At 37.9% G+C, this 27,701-nt stretch overlaps 2 protein-coding genes across 2 annotated transcripts; both read left to right on the forward strand.

Moving 5' to 3' along the window:
* The first annotated feature begins 2,256 nt into the window (after positions 1–2,256).
* On the forward strand, positions 2,257–6,733 carry LOC132122995 (uncharacterized). Its single transcript, XM_059533529.1, has 8 exons — positions 2,257–2,757; positions 4,442–4,740; positions 4,831–4,921; positions 5,009–5,125; positions 5,217–5,292; positions 5,400–5,546; positions 6,311–6,445; positions 6,549–6,733. Exons 1-8 carry the CDS (start codon positions 2,377–2,379, stop codon positions 6,731–6,733), a joined length of 1,431 nt encoding a protein of 476 aa, XP_059389512.1. The 5' UTR covers positions 2,257–2,376.
* Positions 6,734–20,384: 13,651 nt separating this feature from the next.
* On the forward strand, positions 20,385–22,787 carry LOC132122996 (olfactory receptor 6N1-like). The gene is made up of 3 exons (XM_059533530.1): positions 20,385–21,265; positions 22,044–22,110; positions 22,759–22,787. Exons 1-3 carry the CDS (start codon positions 20,432–20,434, stop codon positions 22,785–22,787), a joined length of 930 nt encoding a protein of 309 aa, XP_059389513.1. The 5' UTR covers positions 20,385–20,431.
* The last annotated feature ends 4,914 nt before the right edge of the window (positions 22,788–27,701 follow it).

Raw genomic sequence — 27,701 nt, forward strand, 5'->3', positions numbered from 1 at the left:
TTGTTAACCTATGGACTACACTTATTACCATCAAGGACATGAATTTATAAAGGAAAGGAAAATTTGCCCGGGTTTATTCAAAGAAAGAGCTTTATTAGCACAAACACAAAACAATATACACCTTTGTACAATGCATAGATCATCTGCACACACAACAAATTGGAAGCTCAGTGTCTGTTTTCATCTTTGGAGCTGTAGGTGACTAGTGGCGTTCTCTCTAAGTTCGATCCACTTTGAAAACGTTGTGGTGCGTTGCCCAGCATTTAGGAGTCACCTCTAATAAGGACTGCAGCATGGCATAGAGCTCTGTGAGCTCCTGGCTGGTGGTTGAACTTCATCGGACATCAGATCTATGGTGGCACACTTCCAAATGTCCAGGTCACCCTCACCTAGCACACTGTCTCGCTTCTAGCAGCTGTAAAAACAACCAATACAGACAATCAGTACTGTGATGCACTGTGTGTGGACACAAAACATCTATTAATGCACGTGAAACATTGACTAAAAATCTTACCCTCTTTCTTCTCGCTCGACTCCGAGCTGAACTCTTCACAGCTTCGGCCTGCAATGCCAGATCTGGGTGTTTGTACCTGAAGTTCCTGCGTACTGTCTCGTAGTACGTCTTACAGGCAGCTGGAAAACAATTTAATGATAGTGATATGAAAAAAACAATGCAAGTCACAGTAAAATGAAACAAGGAGAAAATAGTAAAAGTTACTTACAATGTCATCATGATCAGAGTCATGAAAATCTGGACTTGGAGACATAGCTCCGAGTAAATGTGAGGTTACGCCCTCTTTATGAGACGAGGTTACTCTGTGAAAACAAAATGTATGATTAAGATCGGTATCTATAAAGGAATTATTTTCTTATACAAGAGAATGAAAGCATGTTCTTTGAATCTTACCTTTAAAATGTTTGTAAGTTTTTATGAAAGTAAAAAATAAAAGAATGTAAGATTCTTTTATTTATTTATTTTCCTTGCTCCAGTTCGTAGCGCCCACAATTTGTCTCAGAGTTGAGAAGATGGCATACTGCTTCCTGTAAATTACAGGATTATTTACAATTATTAAAAAAATAATAGCCATCAATCCCATGACCTATTGCTTTATGATGAAATCATGAAAAACAGAATATTCTTACATTTTACAAGGCCTGACAAAATACAAAAGTGACAGATGAGATGAATACTTACTGGGTGTCAACATCTGGTTGTTTGTACCTGAAGTTCCTGTGTACTGTCTCGTAGTACGTCTTACAGGCAGCTGGAAAACAATTTAATGATTTCATTTATATGCTTAATTAAGAGTGAGAACCTACTCATCTTGAATGGACCAAAAAAAATGAGTGTTTTGGTTTCATCTTTCCATAGAACATTAGAAAAGTAACTGTAACTACTGGAACTTCAAACGGACAGGGACGACCAGACTCTGACCATAGAACGCTGCCCGTTTGAAGTTCCAGTAGTGTCAGTTACTTTTCAAATGTTCTAGGAAAGATGAGACAAAAACATAGGCTTTTTTTGTCCATTTAAGATGAGTAGGTTCTCACTCTTAATTAAGCGGCTTAAATAAATCTGACCAGCACTGTATATATTTAAAATAGATTAATCACAAGCAGTAAAACATTACTTGTCTTGAATGGAGTGTGGCTTTGTGAAGAGCAATGTTTTGTGCAGGGGGAAAAGTACTTACCAGGAGTGAACATTTCACTGCCAGGACACTCCTCTTGGCTAGACATGGCACACTCTTTATTAGATGAAACACATGAATAAGCCTGTGACTTATGTTGTACACAACACAATATTATGTTTAAGTTGTCATCAGTACTCACAAGTATTGTGCAACATGCTGGTGTCCTCAATGGGCTGCAGCTTCCTTCGTACATTATTGAAGGGGGTATCTTGACGCTTATACAGAGGTAAAATAAAATATATATAGTTAAAGAATTTAGTTTTTAAACTGCAATTATAAATTAAGAGAAAACGATTACCGAATTCATACCGATATTCTCATCCGAATCCAATAATACTGCAAAATAAAAATAAAATCAATCATTTGTATAAAATTTCATGCCCAATTTGTATCAACCGATTTTATATTTCAAATGTATAAAATTTATGAAAATGAGAATACCATTTCTAACAGAATTTTATAACTTAATTTATACAGAATATTGTATGAAAATGTAAATTTAAAAAGACGTACATAAGAATACATATTTTCCCAGAGAACGCATCATATGACGTAACGACAGGCAAACATAGGCGCTGCAGCCCTGGTTCTCAGTGTGGGTTTACGTAGTCTGAGAGGTGGAAACAGAAAATAGAGATTGTCGTTATCGTTATTATAGTTATAGTAGGTTTGAGTTGTCACAATGGTGAATTCTTGTGTTTGTTTTGGATGCAACAACTCCAACTTGTCTGGCCATCGGGTCCACCGATTTCCAAACAAGAAACACAAAGATTTCCGTGCTTGGATACGTTTCGTCCAGGCAAAGAGAAGCAATTTCGCTGCCTCCTCGTTGACTAGACACACGGTGGTATGTGAAAAACACTTCACACCGGACAGCTACAACCAAGGAGATCTTATGGAATTTCGCATGGGATTTCGACGAAAAGAGTGGGTTAGGCTGGCAAATGGAGCTGTGCCATCGGTGCATGCAAGTCCACCTGCAAAATCTGGCGGGAGTGAAGAGTCTAACGTTAATGTTAGCACTAGCAGAGAATCTGCGCGTCGAAAACGGGAGCTTTGCACAGTAAGTCTTATAATACCATATACAAATTGTTGCATCGAAATGTAGCTCTGCATGTAATCTCTGCAAATGTATTTTTCTTGACGTTATAATGGATTAGTCTTGGCATGGCACGAAAGCCCGCCTAGCTGCCGTCAGCTTACTCTTGTTACACCCCGTGAGGCTGCACATGAGCCTCCTGCCACTTATTTTATTGAGCTATTAAGACAGGGTTCCAGAAAATTTAATTTTTTTAAATTACAATTTTATGTGGTCGCATTCGCATATTACTACTCGGTTAAATTCACGCATGAATTTTCCTGCATTTAACTTGTTTTAGCGCCCGCCAAATTGATTTTTTTGTCCCGCCAAAGTCTTATTTGATCGGTGAGTAATGTAGATGAAACGCTGCCCTTGTGACAGGGCGCATGTTTGACTGAAAGAAAGAGCGCGCACTTTTCACCGTCTCCAAAACGCATCCAAGTAATTCTTTACAATATTAGTTTTCTTAGTTAAATCGGATTTGCCTTGGTTTTCTTTGACTAATCGAAGCTGGTATCAACAAGGCACATGCAAGGGAATGCAGCTCGGGACTAACGTACTTTAAAAAGATTTTGAAAAGATTAACAGTCTTTTAAATAATGCATGAATGGGAGATTTTCATGAAAGGACTACATTTTTTAGAGTTCAAAGTTGTGATCTCGGTCTGTTTTCAGATTATGGGAGAGAGTGCTGCCAGCAAAGACGGGGCGGGTGCAACTGCCACTTCAGATCCTGATGGAGATGGAGACATCTCTACAATGGACCCTGAGCCAGAACTGGTCCATCGTGGATCACAGTGCAACATAAGATGTTTACATCGTTCATTAGGTAGTTAGCTTATATATCTAGCATTCAACATACATGCCATAAACAATCACAAATAAGGATTACGTCAAAAAATTTCATGATCTCCATGGTTACTATTTTGTCATTTCCACTTTTCAGACAGTAAACATTAAAAATTAAGAACTTCATAATGTTAGAAAAATACATTTTTACTGGGTTGCATTAGATAGTGCATGTGTTGTTACCAATGAATGTACAATTGGTGAACAATTATTAAGATGAATCTCTTTCATCTAAGGTGTTCAGGTAAAGCCTCAGATGGTGGATGTGGGGACTCAAACCGAAAGGTTTGAGCATCACAGATCAACTCCACTGGCCAGTCCTGAACAAAGTGATAAAGAATGGTCATTTTCTGATATTGTCAACCATTCTGGTGATATGTCATGGAGTCCAGGGGAGGAGATGTTGAGAGAGTCCTCTGAGGAGGAACCAGAAGAGCTGGAATCTCTCAGTGACCCAAAGTAAAAACCTTTTTATTAATGGAAACTGTTTCTGATGTCATAGTCAGAATTAATGAGTGTTTTCCTTTTCTTGTTTTCAGTGCTGTTGACAAGTTCATTGTTTGCCAGAGGCAGTTGCTGTCCTTGTTCACAGTTTGCCCTGCATGCTGTGGGGAAACCCAGGGACGCATAATGCACCCGGAAGGAACTTTCATAAAAGTCAAGCAGGCAATGTCTTAATTGTCAACTGTCTATGAGGAGCTGAATTATAGTCTGTGAATGTACAGTATGTATATTCATTATTTGTGTCTTAACTATACAGGTTTTTTACTGGCTCATCTTAAAGCTGCTTGAGTATTGAATCTTCTATCATCTTTCAGGCCTGCGGAACTTGTGGCTATGAGCGTTACTGGCAAAACCAAGAGAAGGTGCATCGAAACATGCCTGCCTGCAACCTTTTACTCAGCGGTGCCATCCACTTCTCAGGTTGCATGGCTACTCAGACAATCAGGATGCTGAAGCTGTTTGGACTGCAGTGCATAAGTCCCGGCACTTTTTTCCGCCATCAGCGCTATTACACTATCCCTACCATCGTGCAGGCCTGGAGGAATGAGCAGAGTGGGATCATCAGGGAGTTGAAGGAGACTGGGGGTGGATTGATCCTGTCTGGTGACTGCAGGTAGAATGGTCCAGCTCACGTCACTGATGTAGAACAGGTCAATGTGTTTTTGCATTAACCTATAAATGTAACTGTTTTTGACGTTCTTAGATCAGATTCTCCTGGACACTGTGCCAAGTATGGTAGCTACTCCTTGATTGAGGATCGAATTAACAAAGTTTTGGATGTTCAGCTTGTCCAAGTAAGTTGATGTCACACAGAAATCTTGTGTCTGATTTAGTTACTGATATTACAGTTACTGTTCAGTAATAATCAGTTGGTTTTACAGAGCTCAGAAGTCCCAAGCAGCTCTTGGTGTGAGCTAGAGGGTCTAAAGCGGAGTATGCAGTTCCTGATGGACCAAGACATGCAAGTGTCTGCTCTGATAACAGACAGAAATCGGCAGGTAATGATGCTAGGAGAGATCTAAAGCTGAACAGCATTGACAGGCACAGTATCACTCAAAATCAATTCTATAAAATCAATTTGTGTTTTAGGTGGCCAAGTGGGTACGTGAGAAAATGTGTTCAGAAGGAACAAAGCATTTCTTTGACGTCTGGCATATTGGGAAAAGTATGTATTGTGATGCTGGTAGTTATATATAACAGACTTGTTTTTGTAGTTAAATTCACTTTCCTAATAATTAATTTGCTCTGCTCTGTTTGTCTGCTCTGGAACAGGTGTACAGAAAGCACTGGATGCTGCTGCAAAAGAGAGGGACTGTGAGGATCTGAAGCTGTGGAGGCCTGCCATTATCAACCATCTCTATTGGACCGCAGCTTCCACCCCTACAGGAGATCCAGATGAGATGCAGGCAAAATGGCAGAGTATGATAAATCATGTACAGGACATACATGAACACAGCTCTCCAGCATTTACCAGCTGCGCACATCCACCATTGGAAGGAGAGGCAAGAAACAAGGAGTGGCTGGAACCAGGTACAACATAATAGCCTATGTTAAAAGATGTCAAATGTTTTGAGGCTAAACTTTTTTCAGTGCTTGTAAATTTTAGTTTGGTTTTATCAATACGTAACCCCATGTGTACTAAAAATTACTTGTGTTATGAAATGCGGGAGATTATATGGCAGAATACGTTTTATTCAGGATCACCAGCAGCCACTAAACTGGAGAGTGTAGCTGCCAGGAAAGCACTGGTAAAGGATATTCGACAATTGTCACCTCAGCATCAGACATTCTCCCTGGAGGCCTACCATTCCCTTATTCTGCACTTTGCTCCCAAACACACTGGCTTTTCTTTTCTTGGGATGTACAGCAGGTAGTGTTATCACTTAAAAGTATCGATACTAATAAAATTAGTTTTTTTTTTTTTTTTCTCAATTTCAGGAAATTATGACAGAATGAATATGGCTAAAAACTAATGCAGTCTTGTATAGCAGACCAAAATGTTATAGATTGATAACAGCATTACATATTGTTTGCAAAAAAATAATTGCAAAGATGAGTCATTGTCTTATACCCATTTGAACTGAAAACATTAATGTCATATTTCTGTTGCATTTCACTGCATTGGGTTAGCTTTGGAGACCTAATGTTTTATCTACTTATCTCGTACAGACTTCTCTTGGCAGCCCTACATTTCAATAGTAATGGCAACAGAGATGTAGCGCGTACTAGTGAGGGTGAGGTACGCTACGCTGTTCGCTACCCACGGTTTCGGAAAGGTGGCTGGGTAGTCCACCCCATCAAGGAGAAACCATCTTACGGTTAGTAGTTTCACTTAGTTTTTCAATATCTTTTTTGTGTGAATCTATCTTTATGCGAGTCATCCATGTTACTAAATGTTTTCTAAACATTTCTCTCCTCAAGGATACGCAACAAATCTTATGGTCTCTCTGGTAGAGGAATACTGCAAGTCACCACAGGCCCTACAAGAAAGCAGTGCTGTCTTGTCCTCTGCTGCACCGCCCCCCCTCACCTCTTCCGTCCAGAAGGTTGCCAAGGATGAGGCAGTCAGCCTCCATCTCGCACGACACTCACGTTTTAACATGTAATAAAAGATCAATTGTACCAGTACAGTTTGTTTCACTATGTATTTATTAATCGTCTTCCAAGCGGGGCCACTGGAAACCTTTGTATGTTTGTCCCTCCTCTGCAAACTGCCTCCTTATTGCTGACACAACACATGAAGGTATGGCTTTCCTAATGTTCCTGCCTATTATTCCGTACGCCCAGCGGACAACCTGCCTGTATGCTGTGTATCGGAACTGCCTGTGGTGTAGATTGGGACATAATTACATTTTGATCATACCATGTTTTCATAGTAAACAATTCCAATGGTAAATATTGCATGTCCTGTTGGCTGATATTCTACTGTACTACACAACACCAAAGTTGTTTTTATAGGAAGTATATGGAAACCACTGAGTTTAAAAACCTGCTTAACAGGATTTACTATTTTGGTGTAGAAAAGCTGTTTCTTTGAATTGCAGTGTGAAAAATTTTTTGCTCAAAACCTACTCTGGTCTGCTGGCTTGAAGAGGGCCATGCTCCTGTCTGAAGTTCATGTATGCTATCTGCAGCACAAAAGGATTCAGACAGGATGCTTCAAACCCTGGATGGAGTGTGAGGCAGGTAATGTCTTCTGGGGGATCTAGGTTTTGGACAAGGGACCAATAGGCGTCGACCTCCCTACAGCACACACTCTCCACTGCTGATGGCATAGCCTCACATCTACCACACAAGCACCTGTTAAACAAATGTGCTAAGATAAACTCACTCTCCTTCCCTCCTTGTAGCTCTAATGGTTGGTGTAAGACCTTGTAAGAAACGACATGTAGACTACTTACTTCCTAAAACTTGGGTAAATATGCACTGTAAAAAGACACACCCCCTGTACAGTATAGGCTGTCAATTAGATGCATTTATCTGCATGCCTTACAACCAGTATCCCTTCACATGACAATAAAAGATCCTTGTTACAATGACTGTATTTACATGAACAGCATATTCCCGTCCTAGCCGGAAGACTAACCGCTTTCATACACGTACTCCACAGTACATGTGAGCTCATTTACATAATGTCCGTCGGAAATACTAAGGTGAGTAGTATAACAGCCGACTAAGTTCGGAATTCCAGCTGTCCGGTTATGTTGTTTAGATATACGGCCCAAACGCTTGACATCTGCAGAAGCAGAACATGCGGACACCTAGGTCTAAAAGCAGTTACTGATTAAAAATCAGTTAGCAATTTCTACAAAATTTCACATTAAACTGTGTTGAATAGAAATGCACAGAATTTCTATCCCTATCCAGACTAGCTGACCGTCACATATGTAAGCTATAGCCTACATCCTACAACATTCATTTAAAATCTGGGATCTAAATTAATTATTTTAAGACACATGTTGCTGGCATAAATGGTGACAATCTACATGGATGCTTGAAAAACAACAAAGTCGACAGCAATATTGCTAAATATGATTTATTAAAAATACTGCAATGTGTTAAACATGGAGACGTTAGCCACAATTGGCTTTAGCCTGTGGTCACTCCCCAAGACACCTGCCCAATTCTCAACCGATTCTCCTCACACCACAACTCTATCTCTCTCCTCTGTCCATTTACCCTTCCCCTTAACTCTGCCTGACCCCTCTCTCGCCTAGGCGGCTCGTAATTATACGGCAATGGCCCATTGTAAGAGTTGACATTTATCCCTACTGCAACCTCTTCACTGTCTGACTCCATTACGAAGAGACGATGTTTACCGGCCGTTGCGTCACTTCCGATCAGAGCGTTTTCACAACGGAAGTAATTTTACTCACAATTTCTTTTAAAAAACTGTTTTAATGCACATTTATGATTAATTTCTTCACGCAAGTCGAATTCCTACACTATTTATCTACACGTTCATTCACAGGGATCTTCAACTTGAAAGATAGGCTTTAAGTTAATGTTAGATCTAAGTTAATCACCTCATCGCCCTTCTCCTCTGCCTAGTAACGTTGTTAAGTTAGGTGTCACATTCACGACGCATATTTTATAAATTAGACAATTCACCTTTAAACCCACCTTGCATCATCTGTGAACCCCGTAGCAAGCTGCTATATGGACACAAGCTAACTTAGTTAGCAAAGAGCTAAGTTAGCCAGTCAGACTCAGAACTCTATCCCATGCTGCTATCGGTTTACATGCAGTTTAGGGTCCCAAATTGACGTATTCTCTCGTGTACAGCTAAAATAACATGGAAACTGAACATGAACCATGAGCAACAAGCTAACTTAAAAAAAAAAAAAAAAGCGCCAAAAGCTGCCGTGAAAACCGCTGACTCCATTGCTCATTCGCGGCGGCTGTGTAACCATAAAAGATTTAAAAGTTGAGGTTTAAGACAATAACGCTAAACTACCTAAGACTATAGTACACAATGGACATTGGATTTATTAGGTTGACCGAACTTACATTCAGTTTAGAGGAAACGATAAGTTCATCATGGTCATGATCATGGTTCACCAGCAATGGAGTCTTCTTCTTCTTCTTCTTCTTCCGGCGGTTGGCATCCAGCTTATTGGTGCATTACCGCCCCCTCTGGCCGGAAGTGGGCGCAACAATGCATTGCACTAGTTCTTTGGTTTTGAAACGTTTCAAAGTTTAAAACATGAAAACAAAGTGCAAACATTTTATTTAATTCAAAATATTTTTTAATACTCAACCATTTTACAACTAACCCTTTTTTTCATAGATCATACACAACATTATATGATAGACTGAAAAAACAAAAACGATTAAAATAAATACAGAAAATACAGGAATACATAATTGTGTTTTGTAAGCTTAAGTTTCAGTGTGGATTGTTTGTGTAACCTTTAAACATTAATGAAGATAATTTAATATTTTGTCTAAATCATGCAGAAAACCATCTATCTTTGGATAAAAGCGTCTGACAAATGGATAAATGTAAAATAATAAATATTGACACTGTACACTGTAAGTCCAGATGTTCCTTCATGAACAACAGCCTTTTGAAGTGGATTTTAATGTGGTTATTCAATTTGTCCCATTTTGTGTGTTTAATAATACTGCTATCACAAAAAGGGCAGTAAAAATTTCTGCAACATGTTGTGCATTGCTCCAAAAGTGGTAGCGCTGAACCTTTCTGAATTATGTGGTTCTGTGTTCTCCTATGGTCTACACTTTACACTATTATTACCATCAAGGACATGAATGAATTTATTGAGGAAAAGAAAAATTTCCAGGGACGTGTTGTTTATTCAAAGAAAGAGCTTTATTTGCACAAACACACAACTATATACAAAGGGTATGAGATCTTCCCACACAACAAGTTGGAAGCTCACAAGAAGCCCAAAATCCTACAGCACCATGAAGCGTCTGTTTTCATCTTCATCTCTGTAGGTGTCTAGCGGCGCTCTCTCAAAATTTGATTCACTTCGAAACCGTCTGTGGTGCGTTAACATTAACATGCAATGTAATAGGCCGAAATATAAAAAAACATGTTAATGTGTTACATTAACAACGCATAGGATAGTTTTTCACCAATGTCTGGGGCTGTTTACACCTGGCCACTTCATGCCACTTCTATTTCATTCAGAAATAACTGATTTATCAAAACGATTCCATTTGCAACCTGGGACCTGTACCATGAAGATAGTTGAACAAACTCAGAGTTGCAAGATAAGTTTTGAGTTGACAAAACCAAACCAATCCAACCAAGCTTTGTTGGTACCATGATGCTGATCATCAACTTTCTCTATCAACTCAGGCTTTGATCCTGAGTTTAGGAGTTTAGGTGTGACATCAGTAGCGAGCAGCCAATCACATGCTGAGAAATAGTAAAACTGTGATTCTCGCGAGAGAAGCAGCAAAAATAACTTATTAAATAAAATTATTAAAATATTAAGAATTTAAACAAATTTAAAATAGCTGTCTATAAGTCTCGCTATACTGTATAGTAAGTAAAATTTGAAGTTAGTTTAAACCGTTGATAAAGGTATAGAGAACTGAACATGTAGTCATTTTATAGCTTCATCTACTCATTCTAAAACGTACTTACAGTACATATACATACATAAATATATATGTATTCATTTAAACTCTGAAAATCATTTAAACCTTTAATAATAATAAACTAAAATTGTACCTGTGATTAAGGGTAAAATAGGTATAAAATGTATAATAATTACATGAAATCATACAAATGTATTTTTTCTAAATTAGCATTACTAAAAGCCAGACTATTTTTGTCTTTAAAATTATCTGCTATGTAATGACCTTTAATTTGGAGTAGAAACAGGGGGAGTGACTTTATTGCATTAGACATGTGACACTTTGCTCACAGCTGATTGGTCAAACTTCAGTCTGAGATCTTGAATCCAGAACATAATCTGCCCAGGAGCAGGTTAGCTGTGCAGCATAAGATACCATGGCGACGAATACCAATTAAAGCCAAGCTACTTTCATAGTACCTAAAACCCAGGGTTGGTGGAAACTAAACTGAAACATAGCTGGCTATCCACCTAAACCGGCTTCATGGTATAGGCCCCGGGTCACATAAATGTGTTTTTGCGGATTTAAATCCGATCTTCAACTCTCGTGCTATATGCAAATTTAAGAGAGTGGACGACGTAATCACTGAAAACATACCGTTATGTTGAGATTAATTATTTTATTGATCATCAGCTAAAAATTTCTGAATCAAAGCCTGTAATTAGAGAGAGGGGCAACAGCCCTCCTGGTAAGATCATTTTGTTTCTTTACATTTAGGCTACTGAAGATGATTGTGTGTTAAGTGTCCACAACTTTTACTTTGATTTGTGATAGTTTTCACGATGACTTGATGAATTATGCTCTGCTGCTCATCTGAGGCAATGCGTGTTGCAGCGCCATCATATCTGACTAAAAGAATGACATTTAGCCTAGAACACGCTCTCACGTGTTTATTTTTTAATAAACCACATTAAACAACATATACAAATGAAATAATCTTTAGAGTAATCTTATAAAGCCGCAGCTATCATTACTAAGCGCGAAGCATTGACAGTGAATGAAACGAAGCATGCACGTGCGTGAACCAATGGTGTAGGCCTAGCCTAAACAGAGGACGCGCCACGGGGTTTTAAACAGAAAGAACGTAGCTTATGTTTGTATGCAGGCCTACGGAATTTATATTCACAATACTTAATAAGTAATATTATTTTATTGCATTTATATTAGTTGTTTGAAGAGTTTAAAAAAAAACAGCAAGCAAGTCGGTTGGACTAAAAGGGGGAAAAAATAATTAGTTGGGTCGGCGGTAGGCTACTAAATTGACAGGGTCGGTCGGGTTACGGCAAACAAGAATATTTTTAAGGATGGCCAACTATAACTCACTTTAACTATAACTATAACTCACTTTATTTTGGACTATCTCAGGCCTCTCTCTCTTGTCTACATCTAGTTCAAAACGCAGCGGCTAGACTTCTCACCGGGACACGCAAATATGAGTCAATATTTTATTCAAACTCCACTGGCTATCTGTCATATTCAGGACTGATTTTAAAATTTTACTATTTGTGTATAAAGCTCTTAACAAACCGGCCCCCAATATCTGACCAATCTCCTCTGCCCGTACACTCGTACTCTGAGATCCAGTGATCACTGTCTTCTCAACGTGCCCAGATCCAGACTTAAGAAAACGAGGCAACTGCACTTTTGCGACTGCATGCCCAAAACTTTGGAACAGTCTAGCCCTCTATATCAGACTAGCTCCCTCAATTTCCATCTTCAAAACATCCTTATTTATTCTCTCTTGCTTTTAATACCCCTTGACTATGATAGGCCTACAACTATTGCCTTTTTTATTGTCCTGTTTCTACCCTGCATTTTATCTATTGCCCAGAGCACTTTGGTCAGCCTTGGCTGTTTTTAATTGTGCGTTATAAATAAATATTGTATTGTATTTTTTTAAGAATTAAGTTAATACCTTTTAGTCACCTGGGATAAAACTCCCCCTGCTACCCTCATTTGCATTTGTAAAGCTCACACCAGTCTCATTTACATGTTAAAGCATTAGTATGATGGGGGTCACGGGGGAAAACCTGCAAAGCAAGTTCCACGTAAATTTCCGACAATTTCCGACAGTTTGCAGTGTTGCCTGTAAATTGCCGTTAACAGTCGTAAACCTGAACTTCCACGACAATCTACAGCGCCGGTAACTGTCGAAAATCCCACTTTTCATGCAGTGGCACCTTTCAGCACAATCCCTAGATATTCAAAAGACAAGTACTGACTAAATGACACTTGCTTGCATTGATAGACATATTTAAATAGAGCAGCTACACCCCCACCTCTCCTAACAGTCCTGCAGACACTCATGTAATTGAAGTTAGGAGGGGCTGCTTCACTAAGGACTGTTGCATTGCAGCTGTCTTCAAGCCATGTTTCGTTTAGAAACATAAAATCCAGATTGTTTGTGGTTATAAATTCATTGATTAGAAATGATAATTTTTTTAGTGAGCAAATGTTTAAAGATGCTAACTTGATGGCTGTGCTTTGTGTCTTTACATCAATCTAAGTTTGATGCATAATAGGCCGCAGATTAGATGAGTTTGCCCTTCGGCTTGAGAAGGCCTTATACTTTCTATCACGTGATAAAACTGAAATAGAGAAAGCTACAAGCACACTGGGTTCCCGCTTGTTCTGTAGGCATTTGTGAATGTTGATGTTATTATAGCGGGGACCCGACACATATCACTGAGAGCTGCTATCAGTTGTTTTTGGTACACCTTCAGCAGAAAGAGGGTTTGGGCCCTGGCATTGAGGCAGTGGTTGAAGAGCTCTCGCAGGAGCAGGGACCACAGGCTTTGGTGGTTGTGGGGCCCGCCGTTTTTTTGTTGATATCCGCGGGTTTGCAGCAAATGAGTGAGAGAGTTTAGTCCCAGCATACACCAATTCCTCCATTTTATGTGAAAAGCACAGAAGTGGAGATGCTGGAGAAAGGGATAATGTGTCTGGTGAGATGGGCTGTGTCTCTGGTGTTTCCGGTGGCTGTGATATGTTGTCCTGGCTTCCCTGGCTGTTTTCCAGAAAGTCATCCCTGGGTGCTGAATCTTGTAGCTGTTTTGATACATCACAGTCAGTCTGTGAGGAGCTCTGTGGGCAGGGCTCAGCCGGGATAGTGTCTATCAGCAGTGCTTGTTTTGACTGCATGGTGTTATCAGTGTCCTTGTGGGATATGTCAACCACATGATGACTCGGACCCGGTGTGTGTGTGCTGAATGGATTGACACACTCTGCTGAAGGATGACGGAGGGAAAAGTAGATATTGTCCTTAAACACTCTAGCACCAAGTTTGTTTGGGTGGAGGCCATCCGGTTTAAACAATTGTCTATGGCCCCAGAAAAGATTGAAGTTGTCAATGAAATTCACTCCTATTACAAGATCTTTGTAGCCATGTGTTCAGCCCAAGCAACCATGAAAACATATTTGTTCTCCTTGCTGGGAGTGGTCCACTGATGAACGACTGAACTTTGAGTCTTCGAAGTGTTTCAAAAAGTTCACTGAAGTCCTTCTTAAGGAGTTCTAGCTGCTCTTTCCGAATATCATTCTTCCCCACATGGATGATGATTCGATTTGCAGTCTTGTGCTTCATCAGAATGCTCTGAAGTTCCTTGTTCACATCAGAGACCGTTGCTTGAGGAAGGCAGCATTTTGTTGTAGTCCTGCTAAAGATGTTTCTGATAACAGAGTCCTTAGCTCGGCTGTGCTCTGAGCTGAATGCCACTGTCTGCTTGACCTTGAGCGCCTGTTATTAGTGGTGTTAGCTGCTGGCTGATCCAATAGATGTTTAATCACATTTGGGGTTTCCTCACCCACGTTCATTAATGCTTCAAATCTGTTCTCAAGATGTATAGGGGGTGGTTGAATGCCAGTATTCACAAGCCTTGTCATAGTCGAATCTGGGGTAGAGGAAGATACGGCAGCAATACGAGAAACTCGTGACAATCTGATGTCTCGTGTTCCTTTGGGTCTCGCTCCCTGTTTGTGCCATCGATTAGTGTGGTGATCAGTTTCGGCTTGTTGAAACATAACTGTTGAGATTCAGAAGATTCATGCGACTCACCAGCTGTACGCTGAGAGGGTCCATGACGACGGTCTGCTGAGTGTTCCGTCTGTTTTGGAAGTCCAGCAAGTAACTTTGTTTCAAGAATCACAATCCTCTGTAGAAGTTTGCAGCAGTTCATGCAACAAGTAGATCCAACAGGAGGCATTTTTTCTCTCTTCTGTTTGAATGTAGGCAGTTGTTTTCCCGTCTCCGGAATTTAAGCTGCTGGCAGTGGGAGGCAAAATATTCTTTTTGTAGTATTATTCCAGTCCCAAAGAGTTTTTAGTTTTAGCGTTTGTGCCAAAAATCTGTTGTTTGAGCACTGTGCTGATCTGCTGATGTAAAAATCTTAGAAAAATAAGAGAAAAGTACAGAAATAAGAAGCAAAGCGCAGAGCAGTAAGCTAGAACGTTCGAACGGTAGCAAAGCCGGAAGGAATCTGTTAAGAAACCAAAACTAGATCCTAGTGAACTGGCAAATTATAGGCCTATTTCAAATCTTCCATTTATGTCTAAAATTTTAGAAAAAGTTGTGTCTGCTCAATTGAGCTCCTTCCTGCAAAAAAATTATCTGTATGAAGAATTTCAGTCAGGTTTTAGGCCCCACCATAGCACAGAAACTGCAATTGTTAAAATTACAAATGACCTGCTTCTTGCGACGGATCAAGGCTGCATCTCATTGGTAGTTTTACTTGATCTTAGTGCTGCGTTCGACACCATAAATCATGACATACTCATAGATCGATTACAAAACTATACAGGTATTCAAGGGCAGGCTCTAAAATGGTTGAGATCCTACCTGTCCTATCACTACCATTTTGTTTAATTAAATGGGTAGTCATCTCATTTATCACCAGTAAAATATGGAGTGCCACAAGGATCCGTCCTAGGTCCACTTCTATTTTCAATATACATGTTGCCCCTTGGTAATATTGTTAGAAAATACGGGATTAGTTACCACTGTTATGCTGATGATACTCAGCTATATATCTCAACGAGACCAGATGAAACTTCTAAATTATCTAAGCTAACAGTGTGTTAAAAATGTAAAAGATTGGATGACCAATAATTTTCTCCTATTAAATTCGGATAAGACAGAGATATTAATTATTGCACCAAAAAACCGTACACAGAATCTTGTAGATTACAATTTGCAACTAGACGGATGCACTGCTACTTCATCTACAGTCAAAAATCTGGGTGTTATATAGACAGCAACTTGTCTTTTGAAAACCATGCATCTTCAATAAACAAGCTACAGGTAGTCCAAAATGCAGCAGCTAGAGTCCTTACCATGTCAAGAAAATATGATCATATTACCCCAATTTTACAGTCTCTGCACTGGCTACCTATTAAAGTTCTGTATCAGTTACAAATTATCATTACTTACTTATAAGGCCCTAAATGGTTTAGCTCCTGTATACCTAACTAGCCTTATACCATGTTACAATCCATCACACTCCCTAAGGTCACAAAACGCTGGACTTTTGGTAGGAGGTAGAGCTTTTTCACATTTGGCACCCAAACTCTGGAATAGCCTTTCTGATAATGTTCGGGGTTCAGACTCACTCTCTCTTTTTAAATCTAGATTAAAAACACATCTCTTTCACCAAGCATTCAAATAATTTATCTCTTAAATTGTGACTGCAGTTGTATCTGATCAAATGTGCATTCTTATTCTTTAGCTTGGGTTAAACTAATTAATTTTACTTTGTTGGAACAGCAGCTATGCTAATGATGTCTCTATTTGTTTCTATGTTTTGCCACAGCTCCAGTCTGGATCCAGAACACCTGAGAAGAGATGATGCTGACCCCTCAGAGGACCCCAGATGATGCTAACCCTGAATCAACAAACATAACTAACAAATATTGCTACAAGTGTGACTGCTTCATATAATAATTGCTGTTATACTGTTCATCGTCTGGCTGACTACGTCTTGTATTAATTTTTCAGAAAAATCCTGTCATACGCGCACAAACTGACAGTCAACACTTATTTAGCTACTACTAAATACTGTAGAAACGTAATTTTCTGTAAAGTTGCTTTGTAATGATTTATATTGTAAAAAGCGCTATATAAATAGACTTGAATTGATAACTGACGTGAACTCCGTTGACATTCAGGGCTGTAGAGGTCCTATCTAGGTACTGATTCACCATCTGGGCTGAATAAGTACTGGATTCGGGTAACTGAAGTGACCATCTGATCTGGATACAGACTGAATCTGGTGGCTAATAAGAGAGAGACAGACTAATATTAGTGTAGATGCCATTCTTCTATTGATGTAGCAAGTACATTGTGTGTTATGGGAAATGTTCCCGGTTCTCTTAATTAATCTTCTTCTCTCTTAATTAGCCTAAAAATCCTTTAATGGATTTCAATATAAGAAATGTTTTAGTGTGTTATGTGTAAGCCAGGTTAAATAGATGGATCTTTAATCTAGATTTAAACTGACAGAGTGTGTCTGCCTCCTGAACAATGTTAGGTACATTATTCCAGAGATTTGGCACTAAATAGGGAAAGGATCTGTTGCCCGCAGTTGATTTTGATATTCCAGGTATTATCAAATTGCCAAAGAATGCAGCGGACATGGAGGACTATGCATAGTGAAATAAGAGCTTGTTCAAATCATGAGGTGCTAAACCATTCAGGGCTTTATAAGTAATAAGCAAGATTTTAAAATCTATACGATGTTTGATGATAGTTCCTGGTTCTAGTAAGAACTCTAGCTGCTGCATTTTGCACTAGCTGGAGTTCGTTTATTAGGCATGCAGAACAAACACACAATAAAGCATTACAATAATCTAACCCTGAGGTCATGAATACATAATTTACCGTTTCTGTATTTGACATTGAGCATAGGTCGTAAATTCAATATTTTTTTTTCATTAAAAATGCAGTTTTATAAATGGTAAAAATGTGACTTTTAAAGGAAAGATTTGAATCAAATAGAACACATCGATTCTGAACGTATGACGAAGAATTGACAGAGCAGCCATCTAGTTTTAGACAGTGTTCTAGTTTATTACATGCATTGAGCACAGAAACAATGACACAAAAAGAATGCCCTCTGGTGGCCATGACCACCGGACTTGGGGTCACCAGAGTCAGGTCCTGCAGGACCACCGGTTTTGAGACCACCACAGTCAGGTCCTCCAGGACTACCAGACTCTGAACCACTGGGGAAGTCTTTGCTGCCCTCTTTCTCCTTTTTTTTCGCTTGTGAGACAGAGACTGTGAAGATTCACAATCAGTTGAAGCAGACCCTGGGAATCTCCGGGGACACTGCAATCAGCTCAGATCGACATGACATTACCAAATTGCAGTAACAGAGATAAGCAATGAAGCTCCAGAAGTCTACCGCCAATATCTAAAAAGTCTCTGCCAGTCCACCCACTTGCATACCCTGTTGCCAAAGATCCACCAACATCCTAAGCCGAGCTTTCCGCTCCTTCTTCAAAACCGGAGGAAGAATTTGAATGCTCATGGTGCACAAGTCGATATCTCACTCTAGCTGCAGGATCCATATGTCTATATGTAAATGGCTTTAGTATTCTGTCACTGAATGCTCACACAAAAGATCCATTTACAGTTTTATTCTCAGAGTCCAAATAAATAATCCACATGTGCAAAAACAGAAAACAAAGATAGAAACACATGATGCAGAATGCAATACTGAAGCACCTAAAGACAAAATTAAAAAGTTATATATTAGGTGAGGTTAATGAGTCAATGATGAACAGCTGGCAATGATGAACTAATGAGTGTAAAGGGTTATGGGTAACATGGTCCAGAACACACAAATAATGGCTAAGCTGGGCACTTCAACAACTGGTTGTGACATGCGGTAGGGTGCTCAACTTAATTTCCTTTCATAGGTCCCAAAATTGCTAGCAATGAGTCTGGACCAATCAGACACACAATTATTTGTTGTATTCAATAAATAATCCCTAACACCCCTCAACCCAAACAACAAGCCAACTATGAGGTTCTATGGACCCTCGAAATGCAACTAACACCTCAAAAAGTCAAAAAGTAAAAAAAAAAAAGGCCTCTGGATCCATGGCAACAAAAAACCTATTCATCTGATAACAGTGGTTTTATTGCTCAAAGGAATGTGGGCAATACAACTCTTACTAATTTCCCTCATAGGAGCATAATAAAACACATAATTATCATAGAAATGTACTCTCTAATTAATTCATAAACAACCCTTTCTTTGAGTGAACACACATACCCTCAGGTCATTGTGTGTATTATTAGTGGTGCTTGCCGGAGGCAAGGCATCACTATTACTATTCGCCTTGACAAAACTTTGGCGCGCTACTCCTCCCGCATTTTTTGTCACAGACCCATGAATGAGATGTCAAAACGTGCGGCTTATTGAGGAGAGGTGTGCTATGACTTTTCTAAGCAATTGGAAGTACAATATTCGTACAGCGGACGAAGAAAATGTGTAAAAATATCCCATAGACTTAACATTGGAAAAACTATCTGACATAATATCTTTGGCTCAGGAAGGCATAAATACTTAAGAGTGGGCTCTTTTGACTTGGCCTATCAAGCAGTCCATATGTAGTGACATAACTACTTCATAGCCAAGCCCTAGCAACCAATTTTAGCACCCTAGCAACCGTTTAACTACATTTAATAGCTGTATCTCAACAAAATAACTACATAGAAACACTGGCTTGGGGTTTTTGGATTCGGGCTGGTAAATAGTCTTTAAATATCACCCCATAAACTATATAGCCACACCATAGCAACCATATAGAGCACCCTAGCAACCATATAGCAATATAAAGTACTTATATCTCGGCTCCACGACATCACACAGGCATCATGGGTGGCAACAGGGCGCCGAGTTTTGCCACTGCAAGCACCACTCACATTTTCTTCAGGAAATGTACATTCTAGTTACTATTACTGTCTTACACATGCTTATGCTTCGTTAATATCTACAAATTTGTATTTTCATGATCTAAATGAGTGTATTTTATATGTTGATACTTATGCAACATATTAGTGTTCTATGAATCTAACGTTCTAATCCTAGCTTGGAATAGAGTCTATCATGTTGTTGGTTAAGATGATTTAACAAGTTTATACAATTCTTCCTCTCCTATAGTAGAGAATGAGTGGAATTGTTCCAAACAATTTTGTTGTATACAAAACAAATATAATTTGAAATATATAATAATGTAAATGCAATGTTGCTATACATTTACATACCGTAAAAGTAATTAACATCTGCTCTGAAAGAACAGGGCATGCAAAAAAATTTTTTGATTTAATGACAACATTTATATGTGAGTGCTTATTTGCACATTACTTTTATGATGTTTGATACTGTATAGTTTGACATATTTTTAAAACGATTCTCAAGAGAGATTATTTAAAGCAATTAGCATGAGACCAGTCTCAATATATATTAGACCAAATCTCCCTTTTACACAACACTGACAAACATACAGAGACTGTGGTAAGATATATGTCATTCACCCTTTAATTTCAAATTAACTTACAAATAATGTAATTCTAATTAATCAATAATGATAGCATTATAATAAGTATTTGCATATTATTCCAGATGCAGCCACCACTGGAGAATGAGTCCATTGTCTCGGTATTTAGACTCTCTGGACTAAATGAAACGATGGGAAAAAGATTTGTGTTTTTTTCTTTGACTGCACTGTATTATCCATTTATCGTGTTGTGTAATGTGATCATAATTTACACTGTAATCTTGCATAAGAAGCTTCATGAGCCAATGTATGTATTTATATGTAATTTGTGTATGAATGGACTTTTTGGCACAGCTGGATTTTACCCTAAATTCATGTATGATTTATTATCCCAATATCACTTGATTTCTTATGCTGGATGTTTGGTTCAGATATTTGTCATTTATTCATCTGTTCTGTGTGACTTTTCAACATTAACAGTGATGGCATATGACAGGTATGTGGCAATATGTAGACCACTGGAGTATCATTCAGTAATGACCAATCAGAGAATTATTGAATGCATTCTTTTCTGCTGGCTTTCTCCCTTTTTTTGCATGTGTGTTGCAATTGTGTTAACATCGAGGCTAACCTTATGTGGCTCTAGTATTGAAAAGCTATATTGTGAAAACTGGTCAGTTGTTAAACTGTCCTGTTTTTCTACAACAGTAAATAATGTGATTGGGTATGTAATCATTATTATATATTTTGGACATGCAGTATTGATATTTTGCTCATACATTCACTTGATTGGAAAATGCAGAACGTCAACAGAGGGCAGAAATAAATTCATACAAACTTGTGTACCACATCTGCTTGCATTGCTCAATGTGAGTTTTGCATTGCTGTTTGATGTGCTGTACACTCGGTATGGTTCTATGACAATGCCTCAAGATTTGCGTAATTTCATGGCACTAGAATTTCTACTCGTTCCTCCCATGTTAAATCCCCTTATTTATGGACTAAATCTGACAAAACTACGGAAGGAAGTATTGAGACTTTTTAAAAAAGAAGTATAAATATTTGAGTAAAGTTTTCTTTGTTCAAATATAGATATTTGTTATCTTAAACACTCTGTGAAATAACTTGCATTTCCCCTCTATTTTACTGAAACAATGTACAATTTGTTGTGGCTAGTAGGTTTTTCTTTTTTTCTTCTTTTTTGTCATATGTATTAAACTATATTGATTTAACTGTCACGATGATAATATTTTTTACTGTACGCTCATGCTGTTATGTGTAATATATATATATATATATATATATATAATAGATGTCCAAAGTGTGTGGCAAAAAGTAAGAAATGACAATTATAACTGAAAAAATAAATAAAAATAAAATAAAATTCTAAACTCTGTTCTTTACAATAAACTAGATTGATTTAACTGTCACGTTGATAATATTTTTTACTGTACGCTCATGCTGTTATATGTAATTAATATATATCTATATATATATATATATATATATATATATATATATATAGAGAGAGAGAGAGAGAGAGAGAGAGAGAGAGAGAGAGATAATAGATGTCCAAAGTGTGTGGCAAAAAGTAAGAAATGAAGATTATAACTGAAAAAATAAATAAAAATAAAATAAAATTCTAAACTATGTTCTTTATTTTTTTTTTACAGACCACCGGATTATCTTTTACATTTTTAGAAAGTTGAAGATCACTTCTCTCATTTTAAGGTTGTCTGAGTAATTATACATGTCTCTAAACAAATGTTTAGGGAAATAATTACAACCCCTTAACATTTTCACATTGCCTTCACAAACTGCTCTAAATGCAATGACCAATTAATTAATTTTCCAAAACTTTTCTCCTTAGGTAATGTAGCGCTCCTATACCTTCTTTTTTACAGCTTAGTAAGGAGCAGCACCAGGTTTAATATGAGAATGCCTCAGAGATGACCAGGCCCGTATTAAGACCACATAGTGGCCCTGGAAAACCCAAGGTCCCCCCCTTCATAGTAGCCTATCTTGGAACCACAACGTTTTCTACCACAGGCATATTTATTAATTTATTAATTTATTTATTCAATCAATCTCCAACACCATCACTCATAGATACAATAAGTAAAAAACTAAACAAAAAACAGTTATTTTGATATTGAAAGATATTTTGTTTTGATATTTTTGTTTTATTTGTCACACCATAGGATATTATGTCACACTGAAGGATAGAAATGGTAGTTATTAAATTATTTATATTTAATTTGGAATATGTCAAAGGAGAAAGTTTAATTTTGATAAAAACAATATCAACATGTATTTTTTTTTATTGTCGACAAAATCCAGTGTCAATCAGTATGTTACTAAAACTATCCTAGCCCCCTGCTGTATGTGTGGCTGAGCTAAATATGATTGATATTCAAACTATATTCATTAAGATGTGAAAGGATTTTTTAAAAACTATGTGGCTACTCTTTTTAAGGCATCATTTTTATTATATTTCCTTTTTGCATTGTTCTCTTAGAATCTCCTCCCTTCTGTGTGGATCCCTGATAATTTTCTGTCTATATTTGTCTTCTCTCTTCCACTAATTTCTCCCCCTCAATTCTTTATATCTCAAAAACATGTTATACTTATTTTCATGACATAACCGTACAAATTTTGTGTAAAAACCTCAGAAAATAGTTTAATGTAATTACTTAATTTTAGAACACTGAAAATTATAATTAAAAAAATAATAAAAAGGAGTTAAATAAATCTTATTTGATTATTTAAAATGCCTCTTAACCCCTTTACTTGCAAACATCGCCGACGGCCCCAGTTTATTATTGTTTCACTTTCACAGCACGTTAAACATCACTCTCTTACTTGATCTGGACAAACTGTGCATCAATTGAAAGTTTAAAGACTCTAGCCTCGATATTTGACCAATATTTTGATAAAACATTGTTGCAGTGACAGTTATTTAGTAATTTATGTCAGGAGTGCAAAATAATAAATCCATATTGTGCCATATTTTGAATAGAAATTCACCACTCATTCATATTCAGTCACGTCTGCAGCAGTTTATTTGTGTTCACATAGACTCACTGAACAGCGTCAATAAGGAATTATAGACCAAAGATGCATATCTGTGGAGATATATGGATATATTTACTGATGTTTACTCCATATTTCTTCAGACAGAATCATCATTTCTATTAATTTTCCACTGATTTACGCGATCTGATGATAAATAGCCTCTCCCAGTGCCGTCTCTGTGTGTTTGCTTCCGTGTACTCGAGCTGTGTCCCAGTCAGACTCTGATTGGACCTTCGGCTTGTCAATCTGACAGTCCCAAAACCGGACAGCGTCAGATCGTGCCACATGGCTCGTGAACAGTTCCTGGTTCATATCTGCTCACAACAAAACAGAAACACCTCTGTCCACACGAAATATCCGAATAATAATCCCGCGATTACGATAGAAAGAGACCTTTTCATGTGGTGTGGCATCTTTGTCCTGTGGTATGACAGTACAGGCGTCACACCAGAGGACATTTTAGCTTTTTTCTGTCAATTAATGACCTTGCTATTCTGGTCTAACCTATCATTAGCTGTTTGCAAGACACATTTGCATAATTTTCCTTAATTTTCCTTAACAAAACATAACACTTTTGTAGTATACTATGTTGTATATAGACCGGTGGACACTTCTCACATTCAGATTGGGATTTACAGCATGCTGGAATTCTAAAGGACTGTTTTAATGGTATGGAAAGACTCTGTGTTTTTAACAGACTAGGATTAATAGTTTTATTGTGTTGTTTTAAGTCTCTTGTAAATACAGTACATATTTGATTTAAGGCAGATTGTTACAAAATAGTATTATTATTAGAATGTTTTCTTTCTGGCCTTAAAAGAGGAGAATCATCAGGGCTAGACTGGTGCTAAAATTCAGCCCATCTGCCCCAGTCCCTGATAAATGTTTTGCTGGGGTCAGGGCAATTGGAATAAACAAATAAATTATTTATTAATAAATAACGGATGAAAAACAAATAATATTTTTGAATTCTTAAAATGCATTTAACAATATTAATATTTTATCATATTGCAGGTTCTTAACTCGTTGAAGCCGTTGTAGTTGATTAGTTAGTCTGTAGTTATTTTATTGATCTAACACACAGATAATAATTATCAAAATACTACTATCACTACTTCCATGTGCTTGAAGTGACCAGAGACTTTATATCAACTCTTAGATTTGTTTTTCTTTAAAATGAGACTATGCTTACTTTTCTATTAGCTTGCACGGCCAAACAACAAGTCAAGTCACCTTTATTTATATAGTGCTTTAAATAAAACAGATTGTGTCAAAGCAACTGAACAACATTAATTAGGAAAACATTGTGTCAATAATGCAAAATGACAGTTAAAGGCAGTTCATAATTGGATTCAGTTATGTCATCTCTGTTCAGTTAAATAGTGTCTGTGCATTTATTTGCAATCAAGTCAACGATATCGCTGTAGATGAAGTGTCCCCAACTAAGCAAGCCAGAGGCGACAGCGGCAGGGAACGAAACTCCATCGGTGACAGAATGGAGAAAAAAACCTTGGGAGAAACCAGGCTCAGTTGGGGGGCCAGTTCTCCTCTGACCAGACGAAACCTGTAGTTTCCACCCAATAAAGCATTATACTAATCTAAGCTTGAGGTCATAAATGCATGGATTAACATTTCTGCATTTGACATTGAGAGCATAGGCCGTAATTTAGATATATTTTTGAGATGGAAAAATGTTTTACAAATGCTAGAAACGTGGCTTTCTAAGGAAAGATTGCGATCAAATAGCACACCTAGGTTCCTAACTGATGACGAAGAATTGACAGAGCAACCATCAAGTCTTAGACAGTGTTCTAGGTTATTACAAGTGAAGTGTTTAGGTCCTATAATTAACACCTCTGTTTTTTCAGAATTTAGCAGTAAGAAATTACTCGTCATCCAGTTTTTTATATCGACTATGCAATCCATTAGTTTTTCAAATTGGTGTGTTTCACCGGGCTGCGAACAAATATAGAGCTGAGTATCATCAGCATAACAGTGAAAGCTAACACCATGTTTCCTGATGATATCTCCCAAGGGTAACATATAAAGCGTGAAGAGTAGCGGCCCTAGTACTGAGCCTTGAGGTTCTCCATACTGCACTTGTGATCGATAGGATACATCTTCATTCACTGCTACGAACTGATGGCGGTCATATAAGTACGATTTAAACCATGCTAATGCACTTCCACTGATGCCAACAAAGTGTTCAAGTCTATGCAAAAGAATGTTGTGGTCAATTGTGTCAAACGCAGCACTAAGATCCAATAAAACTAATAGAGAGATACACCCACGATCAGATGATAAGAGCAGATAATTTGTAACTCTAAGGAGAGCAGTCTCAGTACTATGATACGGTCTAAATCCTGACTGGAAATCCTCACATATACCATTTTTCTCTAAGAAGGAATATAATTGTGAGGATACCACCTTTTCTAGTATCTTGGAAAGAAAAGGGAGATTCGAAATTGGTCTATAATTAACTAGTTCTTTGGGGTCAAGTTGTGGTTTTTTGATGAGAGGCTTAATAACAGCCAGTTTGAAGGTTTTGGGGACATATCCTAATGACAATGAGGAATTCATAATAGTCAGAAGAGGATCTATGACTTCTGGAAACACCTCTTTTAGGAGCTTAGATGGTATAAGGTTTAACATACATGTTGTTGGTTTAGATGATTTAACAAGTTTATACAATTCTTCTTCTCCTATAGTAGAGAATGAGTGGAACTGTTCCTCAGGGGGTCTATAGTGCACTGTCTGATGTGATACTGTAGCTGACGGCTGAATGGTTGCAATTTTATCTCTAATAGTATCGATTTTAGAAGTAAAGTAGTTCATAAAGTCATTACTGCTGTGGTGTTTGGAAATGTCAACACTTGTTGAGGCTTTATTTTTCGTTAATTTAGCCACTGTATTGAATAAATACCTGGGGTTATGTTTGTTTTCTTCTAAAAGAGAAGAAAAGTAATCGGATCTAGCAGTTTTTAATGCTTTTCTGTAGGATATGTTACTTTCCCGCCAAGCAATACGAAATACCTCTAGTTTTGTTTTCCTCCAGCTGCGCTCCATTTTTCGGGCTGCTCTCTTTAGGGTGAGAGTATGCTCATTATACCATGGTGTCAAACTGTTTTCCTTTATTTAAAGTGCTAGAAAAGAGTCCATAGTTTCTGTTACATCATCAAGTTGTTCTGAGGTTTTGGATATGCTAAGGAATTTGGTTACATCAGGAAGATAACTTAAAAAGCAGTCTTTTGTGGTAGAAGTGATGGTTCTTCCATACTTGTAACAAGAAGTAGAATTTACAATTTTGGCTATATGAAGTTTGCACAGAACTAAATAATGATCTGAGATATCATCACTTGGCTGAATAATTTCAACACCATCAACATCAATTCCATGTGACAGTATTAAATCTAGAGTATGATTTCGACAATGAGTAGGTCCTGAAACGTGTTGTCTAACACCAATAGAGTTCAGAATGTCTATAAATGCTGATCCCAATGCATCTTTTTCATTATCAACATGGATATTAAAATTCAGGATAATAAAATATGGCTTACACATAACATACTCATACACTTCTAAAATCCAAATCCGTTAAAGGATTTTTAGGGTGCATTAATTAGGTAAACCGGTCCTGGGAACACTTCCCTTAACACCTGATGTATTTGCTACATCGTTAGAAGAATGGCATCTCAAAGTCAAAGTCAAAGTCACCTTTATTTATATAGCTCTTTAAACAAAATACATTGCATCAAAGCAACTGAACAACATTCATTAGGAAAACAGTGTCAATAATGCAAAATCTAGTTATTCCATCTACGCTAATATAAGTCTGTTTATCTCTTATTCCGAGGTCACCGTAGCCACCAGATCCAGTCTGTATCCAAGTCAGAGGGTCACTGCAGCCACCCGGATCCAGTACGTATCCAGACCAGATGGTGGATCAGCACCTAGAAAGAACCTCTACAGCCCTGAAAGACAGTGGAGACCAGGAAAACTAGAGCCCCAACTGATACAGATCCCTTGTAAAGACCCTGTCTCAGATGACCACCGGACAAGACAACAGGAAACAGATGATTCTTCTTCCAATCTGACTTTGCTGCAACCTGGCATTGAACTCCTGGTTTTGTCTGGTCAGAGGAGAACTGGTCCCCCGACTGAGCCTGGTTTCTCCCAAGGTTTTTTCTCAATTCTGTCACAGATGGAGTTTTGTTTCCTTGCTGCTGCCACCTCAGGCTTGCTTAGTTGGGGACACTTCATCTACAACGATATCGTTGACTTGATTGCAAATAAATGCATAGACACTATTTAAACTGAACAGAGATGACATCACTGAATTCAATGATGAACTGCCTTTAACTATCATTTTGCATTATTGACACACCT

The sequence above is a fragment of the Carassius carassius genome, chromosome 41 (assembly GCF_963082965.1).
Source record: "Carassius carassius chromosome 41, fCarCar2.1, whole genome shotgun sequence".
NCBI classification, from domain to species: Eukaryota; Metazoa; Chordata; class Actinopteri; order Cypriniformes; family Cyprinidae; genus Carassius; species Carassius carassius.

What these genes read in the sequence shown, in the direction of transcription:
- LOC132122995 (XM_059533529.1), top strand. Translation starts at nt 2,377, where the DNA reads ATGGTGAATTCTTGTGTTTGTTTTGGATGCAACAACTCCAACTTGTCT. An exon ending in GAAAACGGGAGCTTTGCACA is followed by an intron (nt 2,758 to 4,441) that starts GTAAGTCTTATA and finishes ATCATCTTTCAG; the next exon opens with GCCTGCGGAACTTGTGGCTA. An exon ending in CAAGGAGAAACCATCTTACG is followed by an intron (nt 6,446 to 6,548) that starts GTTAGTAGTTTC and finishes TCTCTCCTCAAG; the next exon opens with GATACGCAACAAATCTTATG.
- LOC132122996 (XM_059533530.1), top strand. Translation starts at nt 20,432, where the DNA reads ATGGGAAAAAGATTTGTGTTTTTTTCTTTGACTGCACTGTATTATCCA. An exon ending in ATCTGACAAAACTACGGAAG is followed by an intron (nt 21,266 to 22,043) that starts GAAGTATTGAGA and finishes TAACATTTTCAC; the next exon opens with ATTGCCTTCACAAACTGCTC. An exon ending in TCCAAAACTTTTCTCCTTAG is followed by an intron (nt 22,111 to 22,758) that starts GTAATGTAGCGC and finishes TTGTTCTCTTAG; the next exon opens with AATCTCCTCCCTTCTGTGTG.